Source organism: Myotis lucifugus, unplaced genomic scaffold, assembly GCF_000147115.1.
Source record: "Myotis lucifugus unplaced genomic scaffold, Myoluc2.0 scaffold_36, whole genome shotgun sequence".
Lineage (NCBI taxonomy): Eukaryota > Metazoa > Chordata > Mammalia > Chiroptera > Vespertilionidae > Myotis > Myotis lucifugus.
Genome location: NW_005871084.1, coordinates 2,189,993 through 2,215,882, shown reverse-complemented (window position 1 = coordinate 2,215,882; position 25,890 = coordinate 2,189,993). Strand labels below are relative to the sequence as shown.

At 42.2% G+C, this 25,890-nt stretch overlaps 1 protein-coding gene across 5 annotated transcripts in view; it reads left to right on the top strand.

Moving 5' to 3' along the window:
* The window catches only part of FECH (ferrochelatase), a 32,081-nt gene extending 7,575 nt beyond the window's left edge, over positions 1 to 24,506 (top strand). For 3 of the 5 annotated variants that reach the window (XM_006087133.3, XM_023752625.1, XM_023752623.1), the window contains exons 3-11: positions 4,446 to 4,565; positions 5,734 to 5,882; positions 9,067 to 9,201; positions 12,134 to 12,240; positions 16,102 to 16,200; positions 19,367 to 19,474; positions 19,886 to 20,050; positions 22,650 to 22,709; positions 23,190 to 24,506. In XM_006087133.3, coding sequence (XP_006087195.1) covers positions 4,446 to 4,565; positions 5,734 to 5,882; positions 9,067 to 9,201; positions 12,134 to 12,240; positions 16,102 to 16,200; positions 19,367 to 19,474; positions 19,886 to 20,050; positions 22,650 to 22,709; positions 23,190 to 23,324 — 1,078 coding nt within the window. In that variant the 3' untranslated portion in view covers positions 23,325 to 24,506. The remainder of the gene's footprint in view (positions 1 to 4,445; positions 4,566 to 5,733; positions 5,883 to 9,066; positions 9,202 to 12,133; positions 12,241 to 16,101; positions 16,201 to 19,366; positions 19,475 to 19,885; positions 20,051 to 22,649; positions 22,710 to 23,189) is intronic. The other 2 variants (XM_006087134.3, XM_023752624.1) reach the window with 2 other exon arrangements.
* The last annotated feature ends 1,384 nt before the right edge of the window (positions 24,507 to 25,890 follow it).

Below are 25,890 nucleotides of genomic sequence, written 5' to 3'. Positions count from 1 at the left end.
ATATGAAAATGGCAAAATGTTGATACCTTTTCAAGTGAGAAGTTTTAAATATATTTTGCTCCATACATTTTTACATTCAAACAAAGGGAACCTGGCTATTCAGATCTTGGTCTCAAATGTGCTCTGTCTGGAGGGGCAAAGAGACAGAGGCCCTTGACTAAAGCTTCGTACTTCACATTCTGGAAAAGGGGTGTGGGGCCAGGGCTTACTAATGCACCATTCATTATGCACAACACAGTTTTGAATTAAGTGCATGTGTATTAGGTATTTTCAAATCATGTGCATCTCTTTCATGTACAAGATCAACATGCTTTACAAAACCTGGGTTTGCAGGGCAGGGTAACGGCCCATTTACAGCCACTCTCGTTCTGAGCTCAGGTGTAGATGAAAAACAGTTTTAAATCCCCTTTGTACATTGACACCCTCCGCGGCTTAGGTAAGTCGCTTAGCCTGGGGTCTCTTAACCACTAATCTGTTAACTGGCAGCAGTCCACGGAAAAATGCACTTAATTTATTATGAGTCACAGGTTTTGAAAGTGAAAGACAGAATCCCAGAGGACACTGGTGGTCTAAGTAGAAAGATTAGGGGAATATTACAATTTCACAATATAATGAAGCGGGAATTTTCAGGTATCAAGAAATGAAAACTAAGCACGTTGGTTAATTCGGTGAGAGGACTCCTGATCAGAGGGGGTGGAAAAGTTATAGAATAATGACGTCTTCAGTGTAGTTGTACGGTTTAATAAGAAGGAGATTAAACCCCCTCCCTCTAATACAGTGGTCTCAAGCAAGGGTTGAGGTATACTTGGTTGTCACAACTGGGACAGGGTAGTGCTGTTGCCATCTACTAAGCAGAGGCCAGGGATGCTGCTACACTTCTACAATGCACAAAATGGCCCTCCACAACCAAGTGTTATCTGTTGGGGTCCAGCCCCAGCAGGTCCAGGGGTTCCCAAAGGTGTGGACGGAGTCGGCGAAGAATGAAGGACACGGAGGCAGCGTTCAGTTGATCAGCATAGCGAGGTTCTCTCTTTTATTCTCCAGTTACATCTGTATTTATACCATTTGATCCTATAAGCATGCCTCTATAATCACATCATGGTATGTTTTGGGTAACCTTCTACAGTTCCTTGTTTCATTTCCATAGTTTCTTATCTGACCTTTGCCAAAAATCCTGTCTCTATCTAGTTCTGTTGATTTTAATCTTGTCTAGGTTAATCTCTCTGTTCCATTATAAGGGCTATTCCAAGGTCACTATTCTACTGCTCTACTGATAAGCTACAAGGTAGTGACTGAAGGAGATTATCCTACCCAGTAAAGGTTATGTCCTCCCAGCCTCGCTGCTTGCCTTCCCTGGGACTGCCCTGTGTCGGTGGGTCTCCAGGGGTATAGGCTTTGGTGCTTTCCCTGGTGGGCAGACCCCTGGGGATGTGGGCCCAACAAGTCCCAAATTTATTGCCAACAGTCTTAGTCCAAGTTCTTCATAAGTAGTACATGGTATTTCTGCAACACTAGGGGGATTTACTGATTTATTCTCTACCTTAGTCCTGTTAATCCCTAACCTGGGGAAACAACCTTTCTCGGGGAGGTGGTCCTGTTTAAAACACATAGCGCTAAGAGGGGGAGCAAACAAACATATGCCATATACGCCAGGTCCCTTGAAATATAAGCTGTGCAGATGTTTCTTCCCTGCAGCGACTGTGTCAAGCAGTAAGGGTGGACCGGCTTCCGGCAGTTATCCAGCCCGAAATGTCAGCAGTGCTGAGGCTGAGAGAAGACAAGGAGGTGAAAAGTGAATTCAGAGAATCTTTATAATGGGGTCTAAATAGGCAAATCCCTGACTCCATTATGATGCAACATTTTCCTTTTCCCAGGAATTGGTTCTGATTTTGAAAATTTACTGTGAATTTAGATTTCTACCTCATTCACCTATGGCAGTGGTTCTGAACCTTCCTAATGCCACGACCCTTTAATACAGTTCCTCATGTTGTGGTGACCCCCAATTTCATTGTTACAAATTGAACATAATTAAAGCATAGTGATTAATCACAAAAACAATATGTAATTATATATGTGTTTTCCAATGGTCTTAGGCGACCCCTGTGAAAGGGTCGTTTGACCCCCAAAGGGGTCGTGACCCACAGGTTGACAACCACTGTTCTAAGGCCTTCAGTATTGGATTAGGGCCCACCTTAATCCAGTATGACTCATTGTAACTTGATTATATCTGCAAAGACCCTATTTTCAAATGAGGTGACAGGCACAGGTATCAGGGGTAGGACTTGAGTTTAACTTTTGGGGCACACAGTTCAGCCCACAATGGTATCTGTTACTCTTTCTCACATAGCAGCCTCCATCTCCCCTTAAACAGAAAGTGTTCCTTCCCCTCCTGCTTTGCCGCCCATGTTGACATCTCCCTTTGTTCTGTTTTCTAAGAGGCTCTAGGGGTCAAGGATATCGCGGGGCCCATTTGGTCACAGTTGGATTTGCCAGAGACTTCTGGATGAAATGTCTGCATCTTGATACCATCTCTGATTTAGGCTTCCAAGGAGTCATTTTGAGGCCTGATTAGAATTAGAAGCTTAAAGGAAATCTCAGTATCTTCCTTAGGGATAAATGACGTCTCTGTGTCACTGTTGGCTATAGGACTTACTGCTTTCGCAGATGTTTTGGGTAAACCCAGGACTAGTTATTTCTCAGCTGCTTTATCAAGAGTGATTGGAGAGTGCATCTCCACAATGGAATATTAGTCAGCCATGAAAAGGAAGGAAGTACTGGTGGATGCTACAACATAGATGAATCTTGAAAATTTTATGCAAAGTGAAAGAAGCCAGACACAAAAGGCCACATATTATATGATTCTGTTCCTATGAAATATCCTAAATAGGCAAACCCATAGATCCAGGAAGTAGATTAGTGGGAGTGGCTCCAATGGGTACAAGGATTTTTGAGGGGTGATGAAATGTTCAGGACTTGTGATAGTCACATAGTCACATAACTTCGTGAATATATTAAAAGCCACCGAATTGTACCAGTTTAAAATGGTAAATTTTATAAAATGTAAATTATATCTAAGTTTTTTAAATGAGAAAAAAGGAATGGAAGATACACTCCTGTGTTTCCTTTAGTTTACCCACTTGCAGACTCTCTTACTGTCATCACATAGCTCCCTGTTCCTGGGGACACACAGGCCTCCAGGTCATGGTCCTGCCTTAGGCCCTGACCTCATAGTTCCCAGTCTCTGTCGTGGTCTCTGGAGGCTTCCAGAAGCCTTCTGGACGCACTGGGCTCTGTTCTGGCTCCACCTTGCCCCTGGCAGGTTTCTGGCCTGGCTCACATCAGCCTGTGTAGGCTCCAGGCTTGCTCTGGATTTTAGAAGTTTGCATTTTGCATAGGTCTTTTGTGGTTTTGATTTCTCCGATGCTGCTTGACTTAAAACTTTTAAAAAATATGTTCTTATTGATTTCAGAGAGAGGAAGGGAGAGGGAGAAGGCGAGAAACATCAATGATGAGAGAGAATCATCAATCGGCTGCCTCTTGCACACCCCCTTCTGGGGATCGAGCCCACAACCCGGGCCTGTGCTCTGATAGGGAATTGAATCTTGACCTGGTTCATGGGTTGATGCTCAACTACTGAGCAACGTCGGCTGGATTTGACTTAAAGCTTTTATGACAGAGTTTTGTCTTCTTTTTGCTTCTCCTTGCTCATTCAGTGCTTCATTCTTTAGGCTGGAACTGATTTGAATAAATTAGACAGTTTTTTCAAGGAATTACTTAAAGCAGTAAAGGTAGGTGCTGGAGAAGGAAGGAGGGTAGCAAGAAATAATTTAGGTCAGTAATCATTTCATTTAATAATGGATAAAGAGAAGTTCACTATATTTTATGCAAGAGCATACAGTTGTAGGGGAACCCCAGGCTTCTCTGTGTCCACTAGAACTTTCTGTGTGCACCAATCATGCTAAGTGACTAAGCACATTCTCCATTTAGTTCTCAAAATATCCGTTTGAGGCAGGTGGTAGTCTGTCTGTTTACAGACGGGGAACCTGAAGTTTGGAGAGATCAGGTAACCTGTGTGTTCATAAGGCATTCACTTGAACAGGTGCTTCTGCTCAGGACAATTTTAGATCACACCTTGACTCAGCCCCCAAAGCATGGGATCTTCGTTCAGGGCTGACAGTTCAACAGAGAAACATGTTGAGCCTGGCGAAGACCAGTGCCATGGATGGAGCTCCGAGATGAAGGTCAGAGTCTGAGCGGGGACCGCACGGACCTGGAGGCCCCGTGCGCTCCCGGACAGGTAGCCGTGGGATGGCAGCGCACAGGTCTGCAGCGTTTTACCTCTGCATTGAACAGATCAGATGAGAGTTTGCTAGCTGAGCCAAGATTCCTCCCTGGAGGGAAATAAGAAATGTTACAAATCAACCACTGCATTTTCTCTTACGCAGGAAGCCGAAGACTGGGATACTGATGCTAAACATGGGGGGCCCTGAAACCCTCGGAGACGTTCACGATTTCCTCCTGAGGCTCTTCTTGGACCGAGACCTAATGACACTTCCTATTCAAAAGTAAGCTCCCCGTGAACACCTGTGCTTATTCATAACTTGTCCCGTGCGTTTCACCTTATGTGCATCGCAGCTCTATAGTCTCAAAAAGTAAGCGTTTTTAATGCATGTCTGGTAGTGGCTAGAGCAGCAGCACGATTTTCTATTAGACATGAGAAGGCTGTGATATTGCAGGAGAGAGAGCAGGTCAGTGAGTGTTCTTGAGCCTGGCCCGCCCAGAGCCCTAGAGAGCAGTTGTCTGACACAGCCGAGGCCCCGGTAAAGATCTGTAGAGATGGGTTTGTTCCTGGTACTGAGCAGCTGGTTATTCATTTGTGCTGCGGGTGTAAAATTTATACATGTGTACAATAAAAATGCCAATAGTGTAAGGATGCTTACAGTAAAAGGCAGGTGTTCCTTTTACCTTGAACTCCAGCCTCCCAGTGAGCCACCCTGGAGGTGAGCGCTGTTACATCCAGAAATAGTCCATGTATATCCAAGCACATGTGTGTATACACATGTATATCCCCCCTTTTCTTTACACAGATGTGAATGTAATTATGTTTATTATTAGGTACGGGACTATTTTTCCCTTCGAATTTAATGTGTCTTGGAGATTGTTCCCTAACAGCTTATATAGACCTGGCTCATTTTTTTCATGATGTAAGGAATTGGTTGGGCCTTAATTCATTTAGCCAGTGCCTCATGGATGGACATTTAGGTTATTTACACTGTTATAATGAACATTCTTTTGCATACACCTTTGCTCACATATGCAAGTATATCTATAGGATTAATATGCATTTTCTTACATTGAGAGGAATATGTAAGAAAATGCATATTAATTCTGTCCTATACATCGCAGTCCCTGCTAGGTGCAGGATCGGGAGGTGTGAAGATCGTAGCTAGCGCACATCCAGGGTCTCTGCCCACTTGTGTGGGGTCTGACTGTTCAGGGTGCTAGAACAGCTGCGGGGCAGAGGCGGCTGCTCCTCCGAGAGTGCCCAGTTTTCTCTGTAATCGAGGCCGAGAGAGCTGGCCCTTGTCAGTGACTTCCAGCTCCTGTTTCCAAAGGCTTGGCCTTCTTAGACTCTTTTTAAAATTCTGCTTATCTTTTTCTTATTGAGTAGAAAATGATTCTGAGTTGCTAAGGAGGAATAGAATTCACGTACCCTCATGTTAAATGATTTAGTAGGCTGGCACCGATCATCGCCAAACGTCGAACCCCCAAAATCCAGGAGCAGTACCGCAGGATTGGCGGCGGATCCCCCATCAAGATGTGGACTTCCAAGCAAGGAGAAGGCATGGTGAAGCTGCTGGACAAGATGTCCCCACACACAGGTGCGTGCTTCTTAACGAACATCTCATTAGTAGTTATGAAACTCAGAACACCGCCGCATGCCAAGTGCAGTCTGTCCCGGCCCCTCGCGCTTTGTGGGGGTTCCTGTGTGATGCACCGTCACTTAGTTCTCGAGGTCTTTTCCCTTGTCCTCGTAGACCCTTTTCTGTTACTTCCTTATGTGACAGATTAAAAAGGTAAAGATTTGGAACATCAGTTTCAAAAGGTAGTGTGAGGTGCGCATGAAGTTGGGCTAGATGATAAGCAAGAGGCGACATACACTACTCAGCCAAAGTCCCGTTAAAGATCTGTAGAGATGGGTTTGAGTAAAAGACGCACATGTCGTTGCTCCGGAAAGAAAGCTTTGGGAATGGATTGAGGCTGCTGTGATTGCCTTTTCTTCCTGTATGGAGAGCTAATTATCAGATCATCATGTAGAGCCAAATTAGCTCGCTGTCGCGGCAGCCATGAGACTCAGCAGCTTTCAGCAGCTGCTTTCAGCTCTCGGCAGTACCACCATCTTGAGGCCTCTGTGCACCTCGTCAGACGTGGCACTAACAAGAGGACGGTGCCCGGCTGGGTGGCGCAGTTGGTTGGAGCATCGTCCCCATGCACTGGAAGGTGGCAGGTACGATTTCGGGTCAGTGCACATACCCAGGTTGTAGGTTCCATCCTTGGTTGGGACATGTACAGGAGGCAACCGGTCAATGTTTCTCTCTCACATCAATGTTTCTCTCTCTCCCTCCCTCACTCCCTTCCTCTTTCTAAAATCAATTAAAAATAAATAAATAAAAATAAAAGGAGGACCACACACCTCTGGCAACTGTCCTCTGAAACCCTCTACTGGAATAATAATGTACAGCATGAAACACTGCTCAAATGAACTATAAGTACCATATTTAATCTCACTTAAGACGCCGTTGACTGTAGGATATACCGTTGTTTTTATGTAATACTGAGACACACAAAACAACTCTGCCAGCTCCAGGAGTAGGGAGGGGGAGGAGCCTTATCTGTTCTTTCCAGGGTATTGCACTCTCTCTCACTTTAAAATGCAGCCCCCACCCTGCCTTTATCTGTGAGGGCAGCCTCTCCCCGTCCCTTAGTCTGCAGTATTGAGGAACTCCACACCCTAGGCATGTAGGCTACGTTTCAGCGGTGGACAGGAAACCTGAGAAGCTGGTGGACCTGCAGCACCGGGATCTTACTATGCCAATCTGATGGTAGTATGTCTCCACATAGGTTAGAAAGCCAGGGCCACTTCCACCGCACCTCAGGTCGCCAGGCGTGCCTTAGACATGGACTTGATGATTCTGTGGAGGTTGGCAGTTTTCGGATGAGCCACATAACCTTTGACCAATCAGTCATTTGGAGTTTGCTTACAGGGTCTTGTCCTCTGGTGTGTTTTTAGTCACAGTTCACCATGTTTTATGCAAGAGGACATAAGATTGGTGGCTTAGAAGGACAGACAGCTGAACTCGGTTTCGTTTATACATTTTCCTTCCTCTTTCTGTGGCCCCCAACCAGCGAATATTGGGTCAGACCTTCCTTCCCACGCAGACATGCTTCTCCGTTTTTTTGCTATTCTGCGCCTGTTCTTGGTAACATGGTTCCTTGGATCACGTTATTGAGGAGTATTTGTAATGTGTTTATCTTCTCCTTCAATGTAACCTAAATGTTTCCTATGTGGCAATTTAGTGTCATTCTTTTTTTAAATCCTCACCCAAGGATATCTTTCCTTTGATTTTTAGAGAGAGTGGAAGAGAGAGGGAGAGACAGAGAGAGAAATATTGATATCAGTGTGAGAGAAATACACTGATTGGTTGCCTCCCCTCCTGCCCAGACCAGGGCCAGGAACCTCCAACTAAGGTATGTGCCCCTGACCAGAATCGAACTTGGGACCCTTCGGTCGCTGATGGATGCTCTATCCACTGAGCCAAACGGGTTAGTGCTAGTGTCATATTCTTAGTTTTAGCCCCTGCTATTGGTTGGATAGTAACATTATCTTGGGTTTATTTATTATTACTTAATGTTTATGTGGTGTATTCTCATATTATCCCTGAGCATAAGTTAGGTGTAATCATATGAAAAGACAGGGAAATAAGTTAGGAAATTCTGAATTTCATGATTTATAAATGCCTAAGAATTGTGCGGTTGTCGATGCTTTTAAAATGCAGGAAAAAAGATTTAGGAGGACAAGGGAAGATTTAGAAGAGGGAACTGGTAAAGCTATGGAGAAAGGAACAAAGACATGGCTGATGTGGGCCCTTAGGTGCTTAGGTGCCAAGAACAATGATTTGAAATCTCATTTAGTACCTCCAATTTACGAATTGCGGTTGGGTGTTTTTCCTGTATGAATACAGAAAAATCATTTCAGTCATTTGTTATCAGTGAACTTGTATTGAGTATCCCAAAGCGTTTCTATAAACTTGGTGACCTTGTGCCTGAGGGCACAGGAGGAGGGAGTTGGGTGGTGGAAGTGGGTGGGGGCAGAGAAGGAAGGAACATGGCTCTGGGATGGGCAGAGACGGTAAAATTTCAGCTTGAGCATCTGCTGGGTGTGACTTTGGGCAGGTTCATTGACCTTGGAGAGTCTCCGTTTCCCTACCTGAAAGGGGGTTCAAACCAGATGGAAGGAAAAAGCAAACCATCTGGTACTTGAGAGGAGATTCCTGTTCTTTTCTCTTTTCTCTTGAGTCTCTCATCTCAGTAAGGAGAAGAGAACTAGGCACAGGTTTTTTGTAATCCTCACCAGGTCATGCTTAGAGATGGAGAGAGGGAGGGAGGAGGAGGAGAGAGAGAAAGAAAAACAGAGAAACATTGATGTGAGAGAGAAACATTGATTGGTTGCCTTCCCCTGACTGGGAGTCGAACTGGCAACTTTCGATACTCAACCAACTGAGCCACTCCAGTGGGCAAAGCTTGAGTTTTAAAAACCATTGTGCTAAGAAAAGATGTGTGTATATGAGGGGAGAGGTTGGTCCCATGCAGTAGTGATTAAAAGTCCATGTCCTAGCTGAGGACTGGATAAGATCCAAGGAATATTCTAAACTTCCCTCCGTTTATCAGCACCATAGGAAATTAGTGCAACTATTCTTTGTTCTGGACATTGCATTATGTTTGGTGACTCGAAGGAATCTATATAAAGATTAATATTTTCTCCTTTCCACACATGCTTCCTAATAGCCCCTCACAAATACTATATTGGATTCCGGTACGTCCACCCTTTAACAGAAGAAGCAATTGAAGAGATGGAGAGAGATGGGCTTGAAAGGGCTATTGCTTTCACGCAGTACCCACAGTACAGCTGCTCTACCACAGGTAAGGGCTTCTGACAGTGGGAGGGTGGACAGGGCCCTGGCAGAAGTAGCCAGGAAACTGAGTGCGGCAGGAAAGGATAAATCCTTTGTGATTTGAATGGCAAATCCAGCCTGTCTGCTTTAAACTCGAGAGTTCAGGTCAGTCCATTGGAAATCTCATGGTTCGCCTGTCCCTTGAGTTATTGGCCAGTCGGCTCAGAATTACAAATGGTGGTGGAAGGCGGTGGCTGCTAGTGTTCAATGCTTTAATGCAGCGATTTCAACCAGGGTGCCGCAAGGATTTTTAAAGCATGCAGCATCTGACTATTTAGTCAAGGGCACTGACCTCTTTTCCCTTAGATTGTAAAACAAACAAACAAACAAACAAAAACCAACAAAAGACAACAGCCAACACAACTGTAGCAGCAGTAGCAGTCTGGTATGAATGAATCAAAATTATACCTTTTTCTTGTCAGATTGGCAAAATATATATTTTTTTGGTGTGCTGCAGAATTTTAGTAATTAGTTTATATGTGCCATGAGATGAAAAAAGTTGAAAATCACTGGTGTAATGGATCAGGATTAAGTACTTTCTATATTTGTATAATAAACTGATTGTTATGGATACCCTAATATTCTTATTAATGTAGCAAAGGTGATCACTGTTTACATTTAAAAAAATATATTTTATTGATTTTTTACAGAGAGGAAGGGAGTGGGATAGAAAGTTAGAAACATTGATGAGAGAGAAACATCGATCAGCTGCCTCTGCACACCCTTCAGTCCGCAGACTGAACCAAGGTACATGCCCCTGACCAGAATCGAACCTGGGACCCTTCAGTTCGCAGGCTGACGCTCTATCCACTGAGCCAAACCAGTTAGGGCCACTGTTTACATTTTAAAAGCCCATAGAATATTGAGAATAGTGTTATTTTTTTTTTTATTATGCTTCAGTTATGGGTTGGTTACTGATTAAATCACAACCCAATTTGAGATTTCCTCTGCAAATTTAGAATTCTAGATTCATGTTATTTCCTATATTTAACAGGAGCAGGAAAGTAATCTGCATTTGCCAATCCCTGTCTCATCAGTTGTGGGTGAAGCTTCTACTGTCACCTACACATACATTTGCTTGTATTCTGTTTCAAGGATTGGGGTCAGCACACTTTTACTCCCAAACCGCTTTTGGATATCAGTGTATATTACTGTATAACTCTAAGGAGAGACGGAAGGCCACTGGAAGACCTGCTGTGTGTAGGGCGCCTATGAAAACGCCTGAGCTCTCAGACATCAACAGTTGGCACTGTGATTTCCTTTGGAAATGTACCTCTCCAACTTCAAAATGTCTGGTGATATGCTATTGGAGAAGGAATCAGATTTTATAAATACCTAAGCTATACTTAAAAAATATATATATATCTCAACATGTAAATGCGGTCAAAATTAGACAACTTAAGAAGATCGTTACTTATATGACGAAGGATTGACTGTGGGTTTCATTACACAGCTGGCTCTATTCGTGTGCTTAAAACATCCATGTCTGTGCAGTTTTTCTCCAGTATATCTCATGTGTAAGGGCACACACCTCTTCACTTCAGAGATATGAAAGCCTTCGGGAACCACATTCATTCTTTGAAGCCACTAGAGTGTCGTTTTTCTATTGCATCTTGTAGACACACGTTGTGGCAGAGCCGGTATATTCTGTATATCAATCACAAGTGATTTTTTTAGTTATACTTTCCTCTTAATTACTACTTCTGGTAGTTAATGGATGGTTCTGAGTGACGTAGGGCAACTTATGTGGCTTCCAGAACCTGGAATAGACTCAGTTTGGATTCTCCTGGTTCATTGTATTCTACTCACTAAAGTGAACTCATTTGTCTTTTTAAAGTTGAGTCTTAGCCTAAGAATATTCCTTTGATTTAAATATGGCTCTGTCCCGACTAGCATTATAAGTTGGAAACCTAACTGATGAGTAGTCTCATAGTTAGAAACCAGTGGATTGGTGTTGGGAAGCATGAAATGTTTTGGAACTTCTACTCTACATTAAGATTGAGGAAGAGTCCTTGTGTTAGGATCAGTTTCATAGGATTAAGGCTTGGCCCCAGTTCCAGCTCCCCTAGGCCAGGATAAAATTGTATTGGGTTGGTACCATTTACCTCCTGTTAGGCTTTAAATTTTCATGATTTCCATCTCTTCCTTAGAAATACACGTTTTGTTAGATTACCTGTAAGGTTTTGATACTCATTTAACTTATTCTAGGGGATGATGATAATGTTGTAAAAGCAGATAAAAAGAGAGTGCTCATAGAAACCTCAATAAGCTGCTGTTTTTATCAACAAGCCATTAAAAAGGATGGTTATAAAGCTTTTATTATAATGTGGGAAATACTCTTCTCATAGTATTAACTAAAAATGCCCAAAATACTCAGGATGCACAGTTGCATACATATTAAAATTACAACTTTGTAAAACAAGATAGCTAAAAGGAAATATAACTGGAAAGAACTATGCTAGCATAAAACAATGATGTACTAGTAAAATGGGAATAATGGCTGGCTTCTTTCCTTCTCCCCCACCCCCTACATTTGCTGCAATGGGGTTGATTACCTTCATAGTGGGAAAATAATTTCAACATGCTGTTAATTGTAAGACTTGGTCGCTGCAAATAACGACCACTAATATTTCATAAATCCACTGCCATCGTGTTTCTCACTAGAAATGACCTCAATAATCTTTGAAAGGCCGTTGAAATGGATTCCTTTTTAGTGATCTTCATTTGCAGGGCAGTGAAGTCTGTATGCATTTTAGAGCATTGGGATGATTGTAGTTAGACTGACTCAGTATAGAAGCAGTTGCCTATGTTGAACTTATAATTACTGCCTTTACTAGTCCTGTTTTCTTATTTTCACTGTAGTCAGTAGGCATCTACTAAGTGGCCCCTGCCTATTTCAGGTAGCAGCTTAAACGCCATTTACAGATACTATAATAAAGTGGGAAAGAAGCCCATGATGAAGTGGAGCACAATTGACAGGTGGCCCACGCATCCCCTCCTCATTCAGGTAAGCCGGAACCTACCCGCAGCCCATCACAGTTCATTTACAGGTGTCCCTCTGAGCCTCACGGTTCTCTGGCTTAAATTGCATGCTGGGGATTAAAAAAAGGATTATTGTGACAAGAGAAAATACATTTAAAGATTAAAGTTTAGACTCTTTTGTTTCTTCAGGTTAATACTGTTAGTCACAAATCATAGCAGAATTACATTTTGAGTTTTGGGTTTCCCAATGACCAGAAGAACGTTAAAGATTACGCAAGGTGTTTCTGCTAACGTACATTCATAGACTGAATGGCGGACAAATAAACCCTCTGTGTTCTAAATCCTTTAAGATATCAAAAATTTTAAAACTTAAAGGTATTATATCTACATGTTCTCAGACATGAAAAGAAATTTAACATTTCAATCGAAGAAAGTTTTATATATTAGAAGAAATTTCAAAATTCTATGCAATTTATATTTATAATATTTATATTAATAGGTGACATTAGGAGAACAGTGAAAAGTATAATTCTAAAGCCAGTGGCTTTTTGTTTTTAATTTTATTTTTCAGTTACAGTTTACATTCAATATTATTTTATTTTAGTTTCACGTGTGCAGCATAGAGATTAGATAATCATATACTTTACAAAGTGGTCCCCCAATATTTCCAATACCCACCTGGCACCGTACATAATTATTATACTAGCATTGACTATATTCCCTATACCAGCGGTTGCTAACCTTTCGGACCTCATGGACCACCAGTTGGCGACAGCTGCCCTATACTGCACTTTATACCCCTCAGATTATTTTGTGACTGACAATTTGTACTTCTTAATCCCTTCACCTTTTTCAGCCAGATCCTCAACCCTCCTCTTCTCTGGCAACCATCAGTCTGCTCTCTGTATCTATGAGTCTGTATCTGTTTTGTTTATTTGCTTATTTTGTTCTTTAGATTCCACATATAAGTGAAATCATACAGTATTTCTTTTTCTCTGTCTGACTTATTTCACTTAACATAGTACTCTCAAAGTCCATCCATGCTGTCGCAAATGGTAAAATAGCTCTAACTAGCTTTCATTCATTCATTCATTCATTCATTCATTTTAATATCCTTTTTTGCCCTCTGAATACAAGAGCGTTGCTACAAATGCCTTATATCATGCAGATAGAGTTTTGTTCTGCCAGTGGAAGTTTCTGCCTTGGAGTTGATTGAGGTAGGAGAAATATTAAGTGATTCAGATTTCACCCAGTTTATGTTTCATTCCTTGGACATTCTCTGACTGGCAAAATACCAACTTACTAGTAACATCTTTTTTTAAAAGCCTGGAATCATTTAAAATCTGTAACCGCTAGATGGTGCTAGACATCATTAAAAGCAGCCAGCTCTCCCATGAGCAGACTACGTTCCTTAGGCTTGTAGAAGTCAAGGGTTAACCCTTAGGTTCAAATTCGGTTTTAAGTCAAAAGTGACAAGAAGGCACCTTCCTAGGGATGGGTGTGGTTTTGCTTCGGTGTCCCCCACTCGTCTGCTGGTCCAGTCAGTACCACCGGAGCCCCAGTGAGCTGCGACTCTTGCTCTTGGAGGCCTGGACTGGAAGCGAGGGGTGTTCCAGGTCAGCACTGACATGTGGTAGAGAACTGCGGGGTCTGCACAGCATCTGCCTGCCCTGATCCAGTGAGTAATTAGATTTGCATTAAAATTCAGCCATTTGAAAAGGGGGGAAGCAGAAAGATGGAAAGGTCTCTTAACTGAGGAAGTCTCCGTTCACAAAATGAAAGGGAATCTCAGAGGCATTTATCTGCCCCCTGGATGCTGTGATTGAAGGCTCTGAGAGCCGCCTGCCTCTTTCATTCTGCTGAGGGAGTGCATGGAGAAAATACCACAGATGGATTCTAGATGATTTAAGTAGCACTTGGGCTTGCCCACGGCTCCTCAGTTTTGACAATGGCTTAGGGTCTGTTGTAAGCCGTAACAAATTGTGTTTGTACTTGCAGGTTTGCAAGAAGAGAAAAGGAAAAATATTAAACTTCTTTGGGAACAAAAAAATTGATACATAGATTTTATTCTTAATATCATGTAGATTACATGAGAAGGAGATTGGCTATCTAGCAGAAATAGAAAAAACACACAAACCCAAACCTAGACCCTAAATTAAAACTATAAAAATATAGTTAAAAACTAAAACTAAAAAATTTAAATCAACATTCCCACTTATTATAGGCAGCAATTATGTAAAACGGTCATTTTACTGCTGTTACCCAGCTGTTGGAATAATTGGAGTAAGTGGATGTTCCGGGCTCCTACGTGCACTTCGCAGCGGGCCTCCTCATCTAGGCTTTTGTCCAGAAATAATCTTTTGTGAGCATCTTTAGTTTCCAAACACTGCAAAGACTACCAGAAAATCCTGTTTTTGTTTGCATCTACTCCTGTCACAACCTATAAGTCAATAATAAAGTTTGTTAAGGGAACTAACTCTCTAGGTGCCATTTTGTGCTCTGGGGCATTTATTTACCAATTTTTGAGGGTTCTGTAAAGATTAGTAATATGTCAGTATTTATTGAGGAATAATTTGCTCATCCTAAATTGTTATATATCCACATACCAACAAGTATAAATTTACATGGTTCTGGTAAATTGTCCTTTATAATGTTTTAAAAACCTTTTTATTTGGTGGGCTAGAAGGGGTCAATGGGAGGAAAAAAGGGGCATATGTAATACTGTCAACAATAAAGATTTAAAACAACAATAAAAAAACACTTTTTATTTGGAAATAATTTCAAACATGCAGAAAAGTCTACTCTTTACCTAGATTCACATATTATTAATATTAACATTTATCTCTGTGTATGTATATATCTATACATCATTTTTTTCCTGAACCTTTTGAGAATAAGTTTTAAACACATACAGTCATATATAAAATCACTCTTTATACCTAAATAGCAGGAAGATTTTCTCCCATAACCATGATACAATATTCAACTTCAGTCAATTTAACATTGATTAATTTATCTAATCCATGTTTATATTGGAATTTTGTCAATTGGCCCGTTAATGTCCTTTGTAGCATTTGCTTTATAAGTGAAATGACAAAGAATGATTAAAGTGTAAGATGAAAGAAAGCCTCCTCAGATCTGGTATTTCAGCACCTATTGATGTGAGTCGGAAAGTGCCAACTAGACGAAGGGAATTAACTGGTCTGGTCGACAGAGGTTTGGGGGAGGAGGTGGGCCTGTGTTCTAGCCCAAGTTCCGCAGATGTGACTGAACGGGCTCCCGAGCCGGCGCATCTTTCCGCCCTCTGTGAATTTAATGGGACTTTTACAACCTCTCATCTGTTGTTGTGAAGGTTGTTATGAAGATTGACTCAGTGAGGATATTGGGCTCAGAAGGAAAAGGTCATAAAAATAGATGATATTTTCTTATTCCTCTACTATTTCTGTCTAATGCATTTTAATGCAATATGCCTGAAAGCCAAACTAAGGAGATTTAGAAAGACCCTGTAAGCTGTTTTCCTGCTAACCGAGCAAATGAGAGGTCTTAAAACAACTTCTCCTTCCCATCTGTGTTTCCTTTCCATCTGGAAGTGTGCCCCGCTCCTCCCGGGGGACAGCAGATCCAGAGCGTTCATTTTCAGTGAGCCATTAGCGAGCGTTAGAAGTTTCCCATCAAATTCCCCAGGCCCCTGAAACCGTTAGGAGCCATTTTGATGATGAACCAAAGCAAGCGAGACCGTACTGTTTGCAGTTTTTTAAAAAGAGAGTTCCGAGTTTTGAGGGTTGCTCCGGCATTTCTGGTGTGGCTCTCATTTTAAAAACACTGTCTTTCCCTCCACCTCTTCCTTCCACTTGCTCCTGATCCTCCTTTCTCCGCATTCCTGCAGTGCTTCGCAGACCACATTCGGAAAGAGCTGGACTGTTTTCCACCGGAGAAGAGGAGCGAGGTGGTCATTCTTTTTTCTGCCCACTCACTGCCAATGTCTGTAAGTAAGAACATTTTGTCGGATGACCTCATGGTAGAGGATTTCTCAATGTGTAACATGGACCCAGTTTCTACAATGTCCTGAATTCTAAAATCTCAGACTTAATGTGGTGCTCATTTAACTTAATTCACTTCTTGAGACCTAATAATGATTCATTCTGATTATAATATTTACAATTTATAATACTGTGTAGAAATCATAACAACCTGAAGATATAGTCACATATAAGGATTTCTAATAAGTGGCACAGTAGACTGCTCTGACCTGTCTGATGTTTTGGCGGCTTGACCGTAGGCCCTTCATTCAGACGGAGGGCTCTCAATCTCACTCTTTTGTCCTCAAGACTTGACAGGGGTTTTCTGAATTCCAGGAAGCGAGTACAGGTTGTTGTTTTATAATCCTCACCCGAGGATATGTTTTTGTTTTTAAGATTGATTTTAGAAAGAGAGGAAGGGGGAGAGGGAGAGAGAGAGAGAGAGAGAGAGAGAGAGAGAGAGAGAAAGAAACATCCATTGGTTGCCTCCCATATGTGCCCCCACCGGGAACTGAAGTGGAAACTTTGGTGTAAGGGACGACACTCCAACTAAATGAGCCACCCTGCAGGGCACCACTAGGGTTTTTAACTTGCTAAGACTAAGGACCACGCTTGGGCAAGCGAATACGAGTGTATAGGAACAAGGATGATCCAGCAGGTATGCCAGCGTGATACATGGAAGTGCTTGGAATAAGCAGCCAGTTTCATCAGCTCAGAACTAGCATCCTGTCCTACAGACATTGCTTTCAAAGCTGGAGAGGTGGAGAATTTCATCTTCTTGGGTGTTATCAAGGTTTTAATTCCAGGGCTAATGGAGTTAATGAGAGTCGGGCCACTCTTCTAATTGGTCTTTACTGCCACCTTGTGGTCACCAGGGTCGAGCCCTTTGCAGCTTTTCCCACTCCTACATCTCAGCTAAGCAGTTGCCCTTTCAGCAGTATGTGGCCCTGGAGATCAATTTCTCTCCTCTGGAAGCCTGCCTGTTTCATTTGAACAGGTTCCTAGTCTCTTTTTCTGGCATTATGCAAATCCTCTTCACATGTCCATCTTCCTTCTCCATCCTCATCCTATTTATAACTGTCCTGGTGTGTTGAGGCCACGTCTGAAGTGCCAGAAGGGAGGCGCTTGAATTGGGAAAGGAAGAAACACATTTTTACACATGAACGTTTCCAGGTGCTGCCTTCTGTTCTTTCACCCTCGGCCCCACTTCTCCCTCCACCCCCCCCCCCCGCCCCCCAGGTCTGAGCATGCTGCTCCCAGGTTTTTTTTTGCTGCCCAGGGTTCTGTGTGGGACTGAGGAATGCCATGAAGTTATGACGATAAGAAAGGGGTGGGTGGAGCGTGGGATTGCCGAGGAAGAAAATGGATGTAGCAGCTATTCTTACCCCTACACTCCCCTCCCCCACTTCATGGCTTTTTAAAAAACGTACTATTTGAAAACATTTAGACTACAGATATTGCAAAATAGTGCCACATCCCCTCCACGTGGCTATGCCTGAGGTTGACGCCTCACATACCCATAGTGCAGTGGTCAGAACAAGACCTGAACCATGGGCAGTACTGCTAACCGAAGGCCAGGCTCTCCTCGGGGTTCACCACTTCTTCCACCAGGTCCTTTCTCTGTTCCCGACCCAACCCAGGACCCCTCCTCACATTCAGTTGTCCTGTCTCCTTGTGTCCTCCCATCTGTCTTTGTCTTTCATGACCTTGATAGTTGTGAAGAGTGATTCTGTAGAGCGTCAGCTGTGATGTAGCATGCTCTCCTGTTTGGACGTGTCTGGTGTTTCCTCATGATTACACCGAGGTTGTGCCTTGGAGGGAAGGATACCCCAGGGGTGACCTGTCCTCCTCAGAGCATCATCTCGGGTACGTGATGACAGGTGTGCCTTCCTGCTGGTGTTATGATCGTTGGTCATTTGTCAAAGGTGGTGTCTACTGGATTGTCCATGGCGCAGTCATTCTTTTCCTTTTTGTAATTAAAAAATATCTTAGGGGAGAGTCTTTGAGACTACCCAAGTGTCTTATTTCACATATTTTTGCCCTGCAATTTTAGCATCCATCGCTGGATCTTGCCTGTAGCAATTATTTCTGTGTTGCTCTGATGGTGATTTTATATTTCCCTCATTCCTTCTACATTTATCTTTCTAATGGCTTTTTAACTAATTTTTAGTAGATCATAAAATAGTTCATCAGTATTTCATGTCAGCAGTATTTATTGAGCACCTGCTATATTTCAGACACTGTTCTATCCACTGTTCTATCCGGTTCATTCACAGGATCTGGGAATGAACAAAATAGATATAAATCTTTGCCCCCAGCGAGTGGGGGAAACAGATAATAAACATAATACATAAGAAAATATTGTGGTATTTTAGGCGGTAATAAGTGTTACATTGAGGAGAAATACAGCAGGGTAAGAGTGTTAGGGAGTCAGCATGAAACTAAATATTAAAGCAGTAAAAATACAATTTTATTAAACACTTTCAAGGTATTAAGCTGTTCTGTCAGAAGTGTTTATCAGACATTCGCTGTACACAAAGCATTAGTCTGTAGTCCATTGTTGTAGGAAGAGGAATTGGAAGGCATAGGTAAAAAAAAAAAAGAAGGCACCGGTCATATCCTTCAGGACCTTGGAATCTGAGCCCATGTGCTGCTTCTCTCGTCTCCCTTATTCCACTGGCGTTTACCCTTTTCTTTCCCTGAACCCCATAAGCTCAGTTCTATACACAGTCTTCTTTCAGTTCCTTTCCAAAGTCAGCCACTCCAGTGACTACCAAGGTAGAAGTCTCATCCCATATTGACTCCTGTCCAGCTCTGTGTCATTCATTCCCCTGTTTCAGATGGGGGCACGTAGAGACCCATCCTCCATCGTTACACATTGTCAGTTTCCCACAGATAACATGGGGCATAGAATTTGACCTTTTCTTAGGGTCCTTAGAGAAGATTGACCCTTGGCCAATGAAGAAGTGGATCCAAGGAAGTTTGGCGATTGAGCTCAGATTGTGTTGTCTTTAGTGCAGAAGACAGAAGGGGAGGACTCCGGTCCAGGGCTTACCTCCTTCAACTGTGCGTCTCAGGCTCTTGGAACCCTTCACAAGGTTGTGACCGAACACCCATGTGTCTCTGCTGCAGGTGGTCAACAGAGGGGACCCCTACCCTCAGGAGGTGGGCGCCACTGTCCAGAAAGTCATGGAGAAGCTGGGTTACTCCAACCCCTACCGGCTGGTTTGGCAGTCCAAGGTGGGTGGCTTCCGCACGTCGCGGGCAGTCGGCTCTTTCGAGGACACCTATTTTAGGACTTAGTTATGAAACGGTGAGATTTGGCTCTTTCATACACACAGACTGTGTGTAACCTGATGGCTTACCATGGGCAGAAAGAACTCTGCCCGCCAGTCTGACGGGAGGGGAAATCGAGTGACTAGCTGAGTTCCAGTGACTCACTGTATGATTTCCAGTTGTAGTGACAGAACTGGTATTTATAGCCTGCCAATTTCTAGAAGGATTCCAGCTTCAATGTGGAAATACCAAAACCCATTAAAGCAGGTGGAAAGCACGGCCCTTGCTCTCAAGGAAGGTGTGTGTGCCTGGGCAGTGCGGGGCCCGACAGCGGGAGAAGTGGGGCCATTGGGCACGCATCCTCCTTTCTCCTAGGTTGGTCCGATGCCCTGGCTGGGTCCTCAGACAGACGAGACCATCAGAGGGCTTTGCGAGCGGGGGTGGAAGAATATCCTCCTGGTCCCCATTGCGTTCACCAGCGACCACATTGAAACACTGTATGAACTGGACATCGAGTACTCTCAAGTTCTAGCTAACGAGGTAACGCTGCCGTCTGCCTTATTAATCCCACTGCGATTGGTTTTAAAGGGAAACTGTCTGTCGGGATCTAATTGTGTCATTCAGAAATACTGCGTGGTATATGTGTGTGCAGGTACTCTGTCCTCCTTGCTCCGAATAATACTTAATCTGATCAAGAAATCTGACCACATTCAGTCAGTCCCACTTCCGCGGCGGGGAAGCACTTTTGTGCCGTGCTGAGACTGGGCCCATTGCGGGCAGCGTCACTGTGTTTAATTTGGGTATCGTACCACTTGAAAGTAATAAACACTACATTTCCTTAAGAAAAAATAATTGCACTTCTCACCAATCTGGAGGAAGAAGATTTTATTGTTATGTAATTCCTTTTCTTCACTTAATAGTGTGCCTTGGGTTTCGGAGGCATAGAAGAGTCATCGTCATTTAGGAAAAGAGCATGTCATTTTCTCGACCCCCTTTTTTTATGCACTTAATTAGCTGTTTACTCCTGTGTTGTTATCAATCTGATTATTGAAATAACAAATACTATGCTTAGTGTCTTGTACTGTAAGATGGATGTGAATTGTTGTTCAGAGTGGAGAAAAACTATGGCTCACCATCTCACGGCTCCTGAGGGTCGGCCTGAAACCTGAGTCCAATTTATAGCATTGTTTCTGTGGGAATTGTGGAGGCGCTGGGACCAGGAAGCCCTCCCCCCATCTTCTGCCAGAACTCCTGTCCCTGGTCATCCAGTGTGATTGATGGAGGCCTGGCCTCGAAGGATCCTTCACCCTCTCTGGGACGGGGTGGCAGGTGCAGGGCCGGGTGGAGAGTGGGTTGGAGGCGAGCTTCAGCCAGTACCCAACCCCACAGGTTTTTGTGTACATGCAGGCCATCAATCAAGTGCTGATGAAGTTAGAGGGTGCCTAAATTACGTGTCAGTAGTTCTGATAAAGAATTTATGGGGACGTTGTAATTGGCTAAAATGAGGTTTCAGGGCTGTCCATGGATTTCATTTAATGATGCCTTCTGTATGCCACCATGACCTAGGCTAACTGTGAGCTTGCTGAAAAGACTTAAGTGCAGCGTGTACTTTTTTGTTTGTATTGAATGGTAATTCACATTCATTCATTTTACTAAACTGAGGTCATTCCTTAGTAAACACATCTTAGTAATCCATGGATTATTAGTGACCAATAAATTAGTCCATAGAGAATAAAGACAACCATCTAGCTACAATTTATTTTATTATTTTGATGGGAGAATATACTGTTGAAAACAACTAACTTTTCTTTGAAAAGTAGTTTGAATGTTTTCCTCAAATAGAAATAACTTTACTGCTTTTTGATAATAAAAATAATAGAGCTCAGACAGTTGAGAGAAGTATAACATTGAGAGTAGAACTCACTCAGAATCCTACCCTTCAAGCATAATATGTTAATTCTTTGGTAAAAATAAGACCTCTTTTTCCTCTATATGTGTGTGTGTATATTTTAATTAAAATGTTATTCTTCTACATGTTTAACAAAATGGCATTTTATTCCTAATATTTTGTAGCCTTTTTTCTTAAAAATATATTATGGACCCATATCAATAAATAATGATATCTAAGTAATCATTTTTAACAAATTCTTAATTAGTATACATTAAAGATGTTTCTAATTTTTTACCGTCATATACTGCTCTGTGATAAACATTTCCTTTTTTATTTTTCCCATTATTTTCTGAGGATACATTCCTAGAAATGGAATGTAAATGTTGACATATTTCACCTCATTTCCCTACAGAAATGTGTCCTTTAATGCTCCCATCAGCAATGTCTGAGACACTTGGCCACCTCTGGTTACCTTGCTGGTACTGGCTTCTCCATGAAGTTTTAGACTACAGTCTCTTGTGTTTGCTGAACCTCAGCATTTCCCCATACCAGTCTTCTGATGTTAATGCTGACTTAAAAGATAAAGCCATCAACATTTTGGAAAGGGAAAGAGAAGATCCTAACTACCTGAATAAATAATAATGAGATATTTCTCACTTATTTGGGGGATAATTAACTAGATATTTTTGGAGAGGAGAGCAGGGATGATACTGAAACAATGCTCAGATTTTTATTTTAGATTTTTAAAATGTAAGGGTATAAAATCCCAACTCTAAATTGGGTCCCATCTAGGTTCAATTTCATTAAATTAATTTACCTCTTTTGACACTTGGAATCAAAACAGGTATAAAAATACACTTATGTCAACATTCTCCTTCGGTAGAGTCTATAAAGGTGTGCATTAGAAAGATACAATAAAAAAAGAGTGGTAAGCAGACTAAAATTACTTGGGAATTCTATCAAATACACCCTCAAAAATGGTTTGGAAACAAAGCACCTATGGTAAGGTGCTGGGTAGGGGGAGGAATAGAAATTGAAGAGCCATTTTATGATAATGGTTGGAAATCAGCATATGGCGTGGTCCTGTGAATGTTTCATTTCTGAGCAATGTTAGAATTCTTTTGAAGTAAGACTTTGAATTGTGTGTGTGTGCGTGCGTGTGTTCCGTAGCAGTCAGTTTCTTTAAAAAAACCCACAAGGAAAATAAAACGTGTATGTGTTTTTCCTCCCTTTTCTCATTTGATTCAGTGTGGAGTTGAAAACATCAGAAGATCCGAGTCTCTTAATGGAAATCCATTGTTCTCTGAGGTATCTCTGGAGTTACAAACCTTTTAGTAGAACATATCAGAGAGTAATCCTCTGAGAAACTCGCTCAGAATATTGGTTTTTCTCACATATTAGAACATTTTGAGGTCCAATTAATTACAAAAATAAAATCGAAATCCTTATCCTCTCACTCCTTTTTCCTTTAGATAGCCCCCATTTTTTCACTTCTATCCACCTACCACTGTCTGATTTAAAATCTGCCTTTCAGAGACCAACGAGGTTTAGCGGGCGGGGGAAGAGGATTTCACTCTCTAAAGTCTCTATTTTAAGTTTTCTCCAAGCTGAGGGTGCTTGGGAGAGAAAGATATTATAGAATGTGGTTCAAAGGGTTCATAATTCAGATTAAAAGAAACCCCAAGCCATAGTGATTATCAGGACAGATGGGAGAGGAAATGCATGGATGGGGGAGACAGCAGACTTTTTGTTCTGATGAATCTTTGCCTCTTGTCACCCGCCTTGCAGGCCCTGGCCGATTTGGTGCACTCACACATCCAATCAAACGAGCTGTGCTCCAAGCAGCTGGTTCTGAGCTGCCCGCTCTGCGTAAATCCTGTCTGCAGGGAGACTAAATCCTTCTTCACCAACCAGCAGCTGTGACACCCGCCAGAGGACCCCGTGGGATTAGGCAGATGCCAACCTGCAGATACCTCCGACTCGGAGGACGCATTTAGAGCCTGAGGAAGGAGGTCACATTAGAGCACGTGCAGCCTTGGGGCACACGTCGTGTGATTTCTTGAGGAACGACTCTGAAATCCTGATTGAGGGCTTTCTACTTTATATGCCAATGTAGTAAACACATATTAGTAAACAAAAGTTTCTCATTTGGAATGGCCACTATGCTATTTAAACACTGAATTTTAAAAATGTATCTTATGAGAGGCACACATATTTTAAATATAGATTTTGGTTTTATTGCCCAAAAAAAACCTGCAAGGGGACGGAGAGTCCCGGCTGTGGGCTGTCAGTGTGAATGAGGTCTGCTTACAGGTCTCATGCATATAGTTGTTTTTTTTGTTTTGTTTTTAAGTGAACATAGTTGAGCAAATGCAATATAATTTGAAAAAGAAATGTTACCTAATCTTTCCTAGGCCCATGGGTTACAGAATGCTGGTGAGGCTGGTAAGGGCCGCTTTTGCCAGTGCTGTGACCTTCCATGGTCATTTGGTTCTAGTGTGTGAACCTCTCTTTCCTCACCATCAAACCAAATCAAGGCAGACTCCAAAAGTGCTCTGAGATTCCGAGGCACACAAGACTAATAAGCGTGTGAAAATCGAGCCTCTGTCATCGGTGGCTGGAGGGAATTGTGCCATGGGAACGGGGCTCCCGCTGCCTCTTGTCTCCGAGGACTCGATGCCGGGGAACGCTGGTGATGCCATTCACTGTTCAAGCTCCTCCCAGGACCCGTGGACCTTTCCCTCAACCATCTTCTTTATCTTGGTTGACTGTCTCCTTTCTGCACATTGTTTGAAGAATTATTTTTATAAAGTTAACTGTGTTTTGTAACCTTGAATTTTCTTAATTTACGATTTTAATTACAAAATTATATTACATGCAATAGGAAATTTGAAAAGTAGAGAAAAGAAAAATAACCACTCTAATGCAACAGCTAGTACATCATATTATCATTCATGTCATTCTTTTCCTGTGGGTGTTTTTAAGGCCATTGTAACCTTGAATTTGAGTGAAAAGTTCTAAAAATGTAGAAATAATATAGGATCAGAGTCTGATCTTCTGTACTTGGATTTGAGTGGATTAAAAAAGTCTCTGATAGATCCATAATGAATTTGTAATGATTACTTTGTCTTTCCTCATTGTCCTAAAACTTTGTTCTTCAAAAGAGCATTGCTTTGATTTTGTAAAAATCCTGTTCATGAAGTGGAAGTATTAATGGAATCATAGATCTTCTATATTCAGGATTTACTATATTAATCAATATTATGACATTATTAAGGTTTTAACCAGTTTGATTCATGCTCTCTGTTAAATCAAAACTAATCCAAATTAGTTAACAATCAAAATTATTGAATAGGGACTTAAATGCTTGTCCACTCTAGTTCATAGTTTGCTCACACTGATAATGGCTCTGAAATTTAAGTAGCATCTATATTTTTTTCAAATTGGTTTTGCTATTCGTAGATTGCGTTTCTAGAGAAAGTACAAGGTAGTTCTTTAGAATTTTCCTCATCTGTTTCCATCAGCTTTTTGGGGAGTAGGTTCAAAGCAGACTTTGAGTGACCGTCCCACAAGAATTGAATTCTCTGGGTTAGTGGCCTGGTGCTGAGAGGAGGTTATACTTGTGACCATTCTCCCCCCTTCAGGACATTTCCTGAGGGCTTACCTCACTTGGACTGCTTTAGAGTCAAATATATTATCATAGAGATGTTATAGAAAACTCCAAGAGCTCTTGAGAGGGTACCTGAGTCCCCTCATTTGCTAAGGAAGCTTCCAAATTACCCTTGAGCTATCTGTAGTAATATCATTGATTCTGAGTTGGGACCTGACTGGCCTTTGTAGCAAGAGGCTAAGGGGGATTTATTGGGATAACTGTCCAGGCATTAGTTCTAAGAAGTGTTACCTTTCACTTATTGACCAAAGATGGGTAAGGGTCATACGTGAGGGTAGCATTTGGTAGGACAAACTCAGCAATTGTTCTTTTTAAAATATATATATTTTTATTGATTTCAGAGAGGAAGGAAGAAGGAGAGAGAGAGATAGAAATGGAAACATCAATGTTGAGAGAGAATCATTGATTGGCTGCCTCCTGCACGCCCCACACTGGGGATTGAGCCTGCAACCCGGGCATATGCCCTTGACTGGAATCAGACCCAGGGACCCTTCAGTCTGCAGGCCAACACTCTATCCACTGACCCAAACTGGCTAGGGCAGCAACTGTTCTTTTTAGAGCTAATAGGCTTTGAGAATTGTTATCCTGTTTGTCAACTTTGAAATAAAAATGTTTGTCCTGGTAATTAGCGATGCACTGTTGGCAGTTTCTTCAAGCTGCACTTAGGTGGAGACCTGGCTTTAATTGATGGACCAACTTGTACAGAAAACCTGCAGGAGCTGCGATGATGAGGCAGTTTAGCTTGCCAGGGTTACGGAAGGCCCAGCCATGTGTACAGCACAGAAAGAAGGAATCTTCTGAAGAATATGCAGTCTGGAA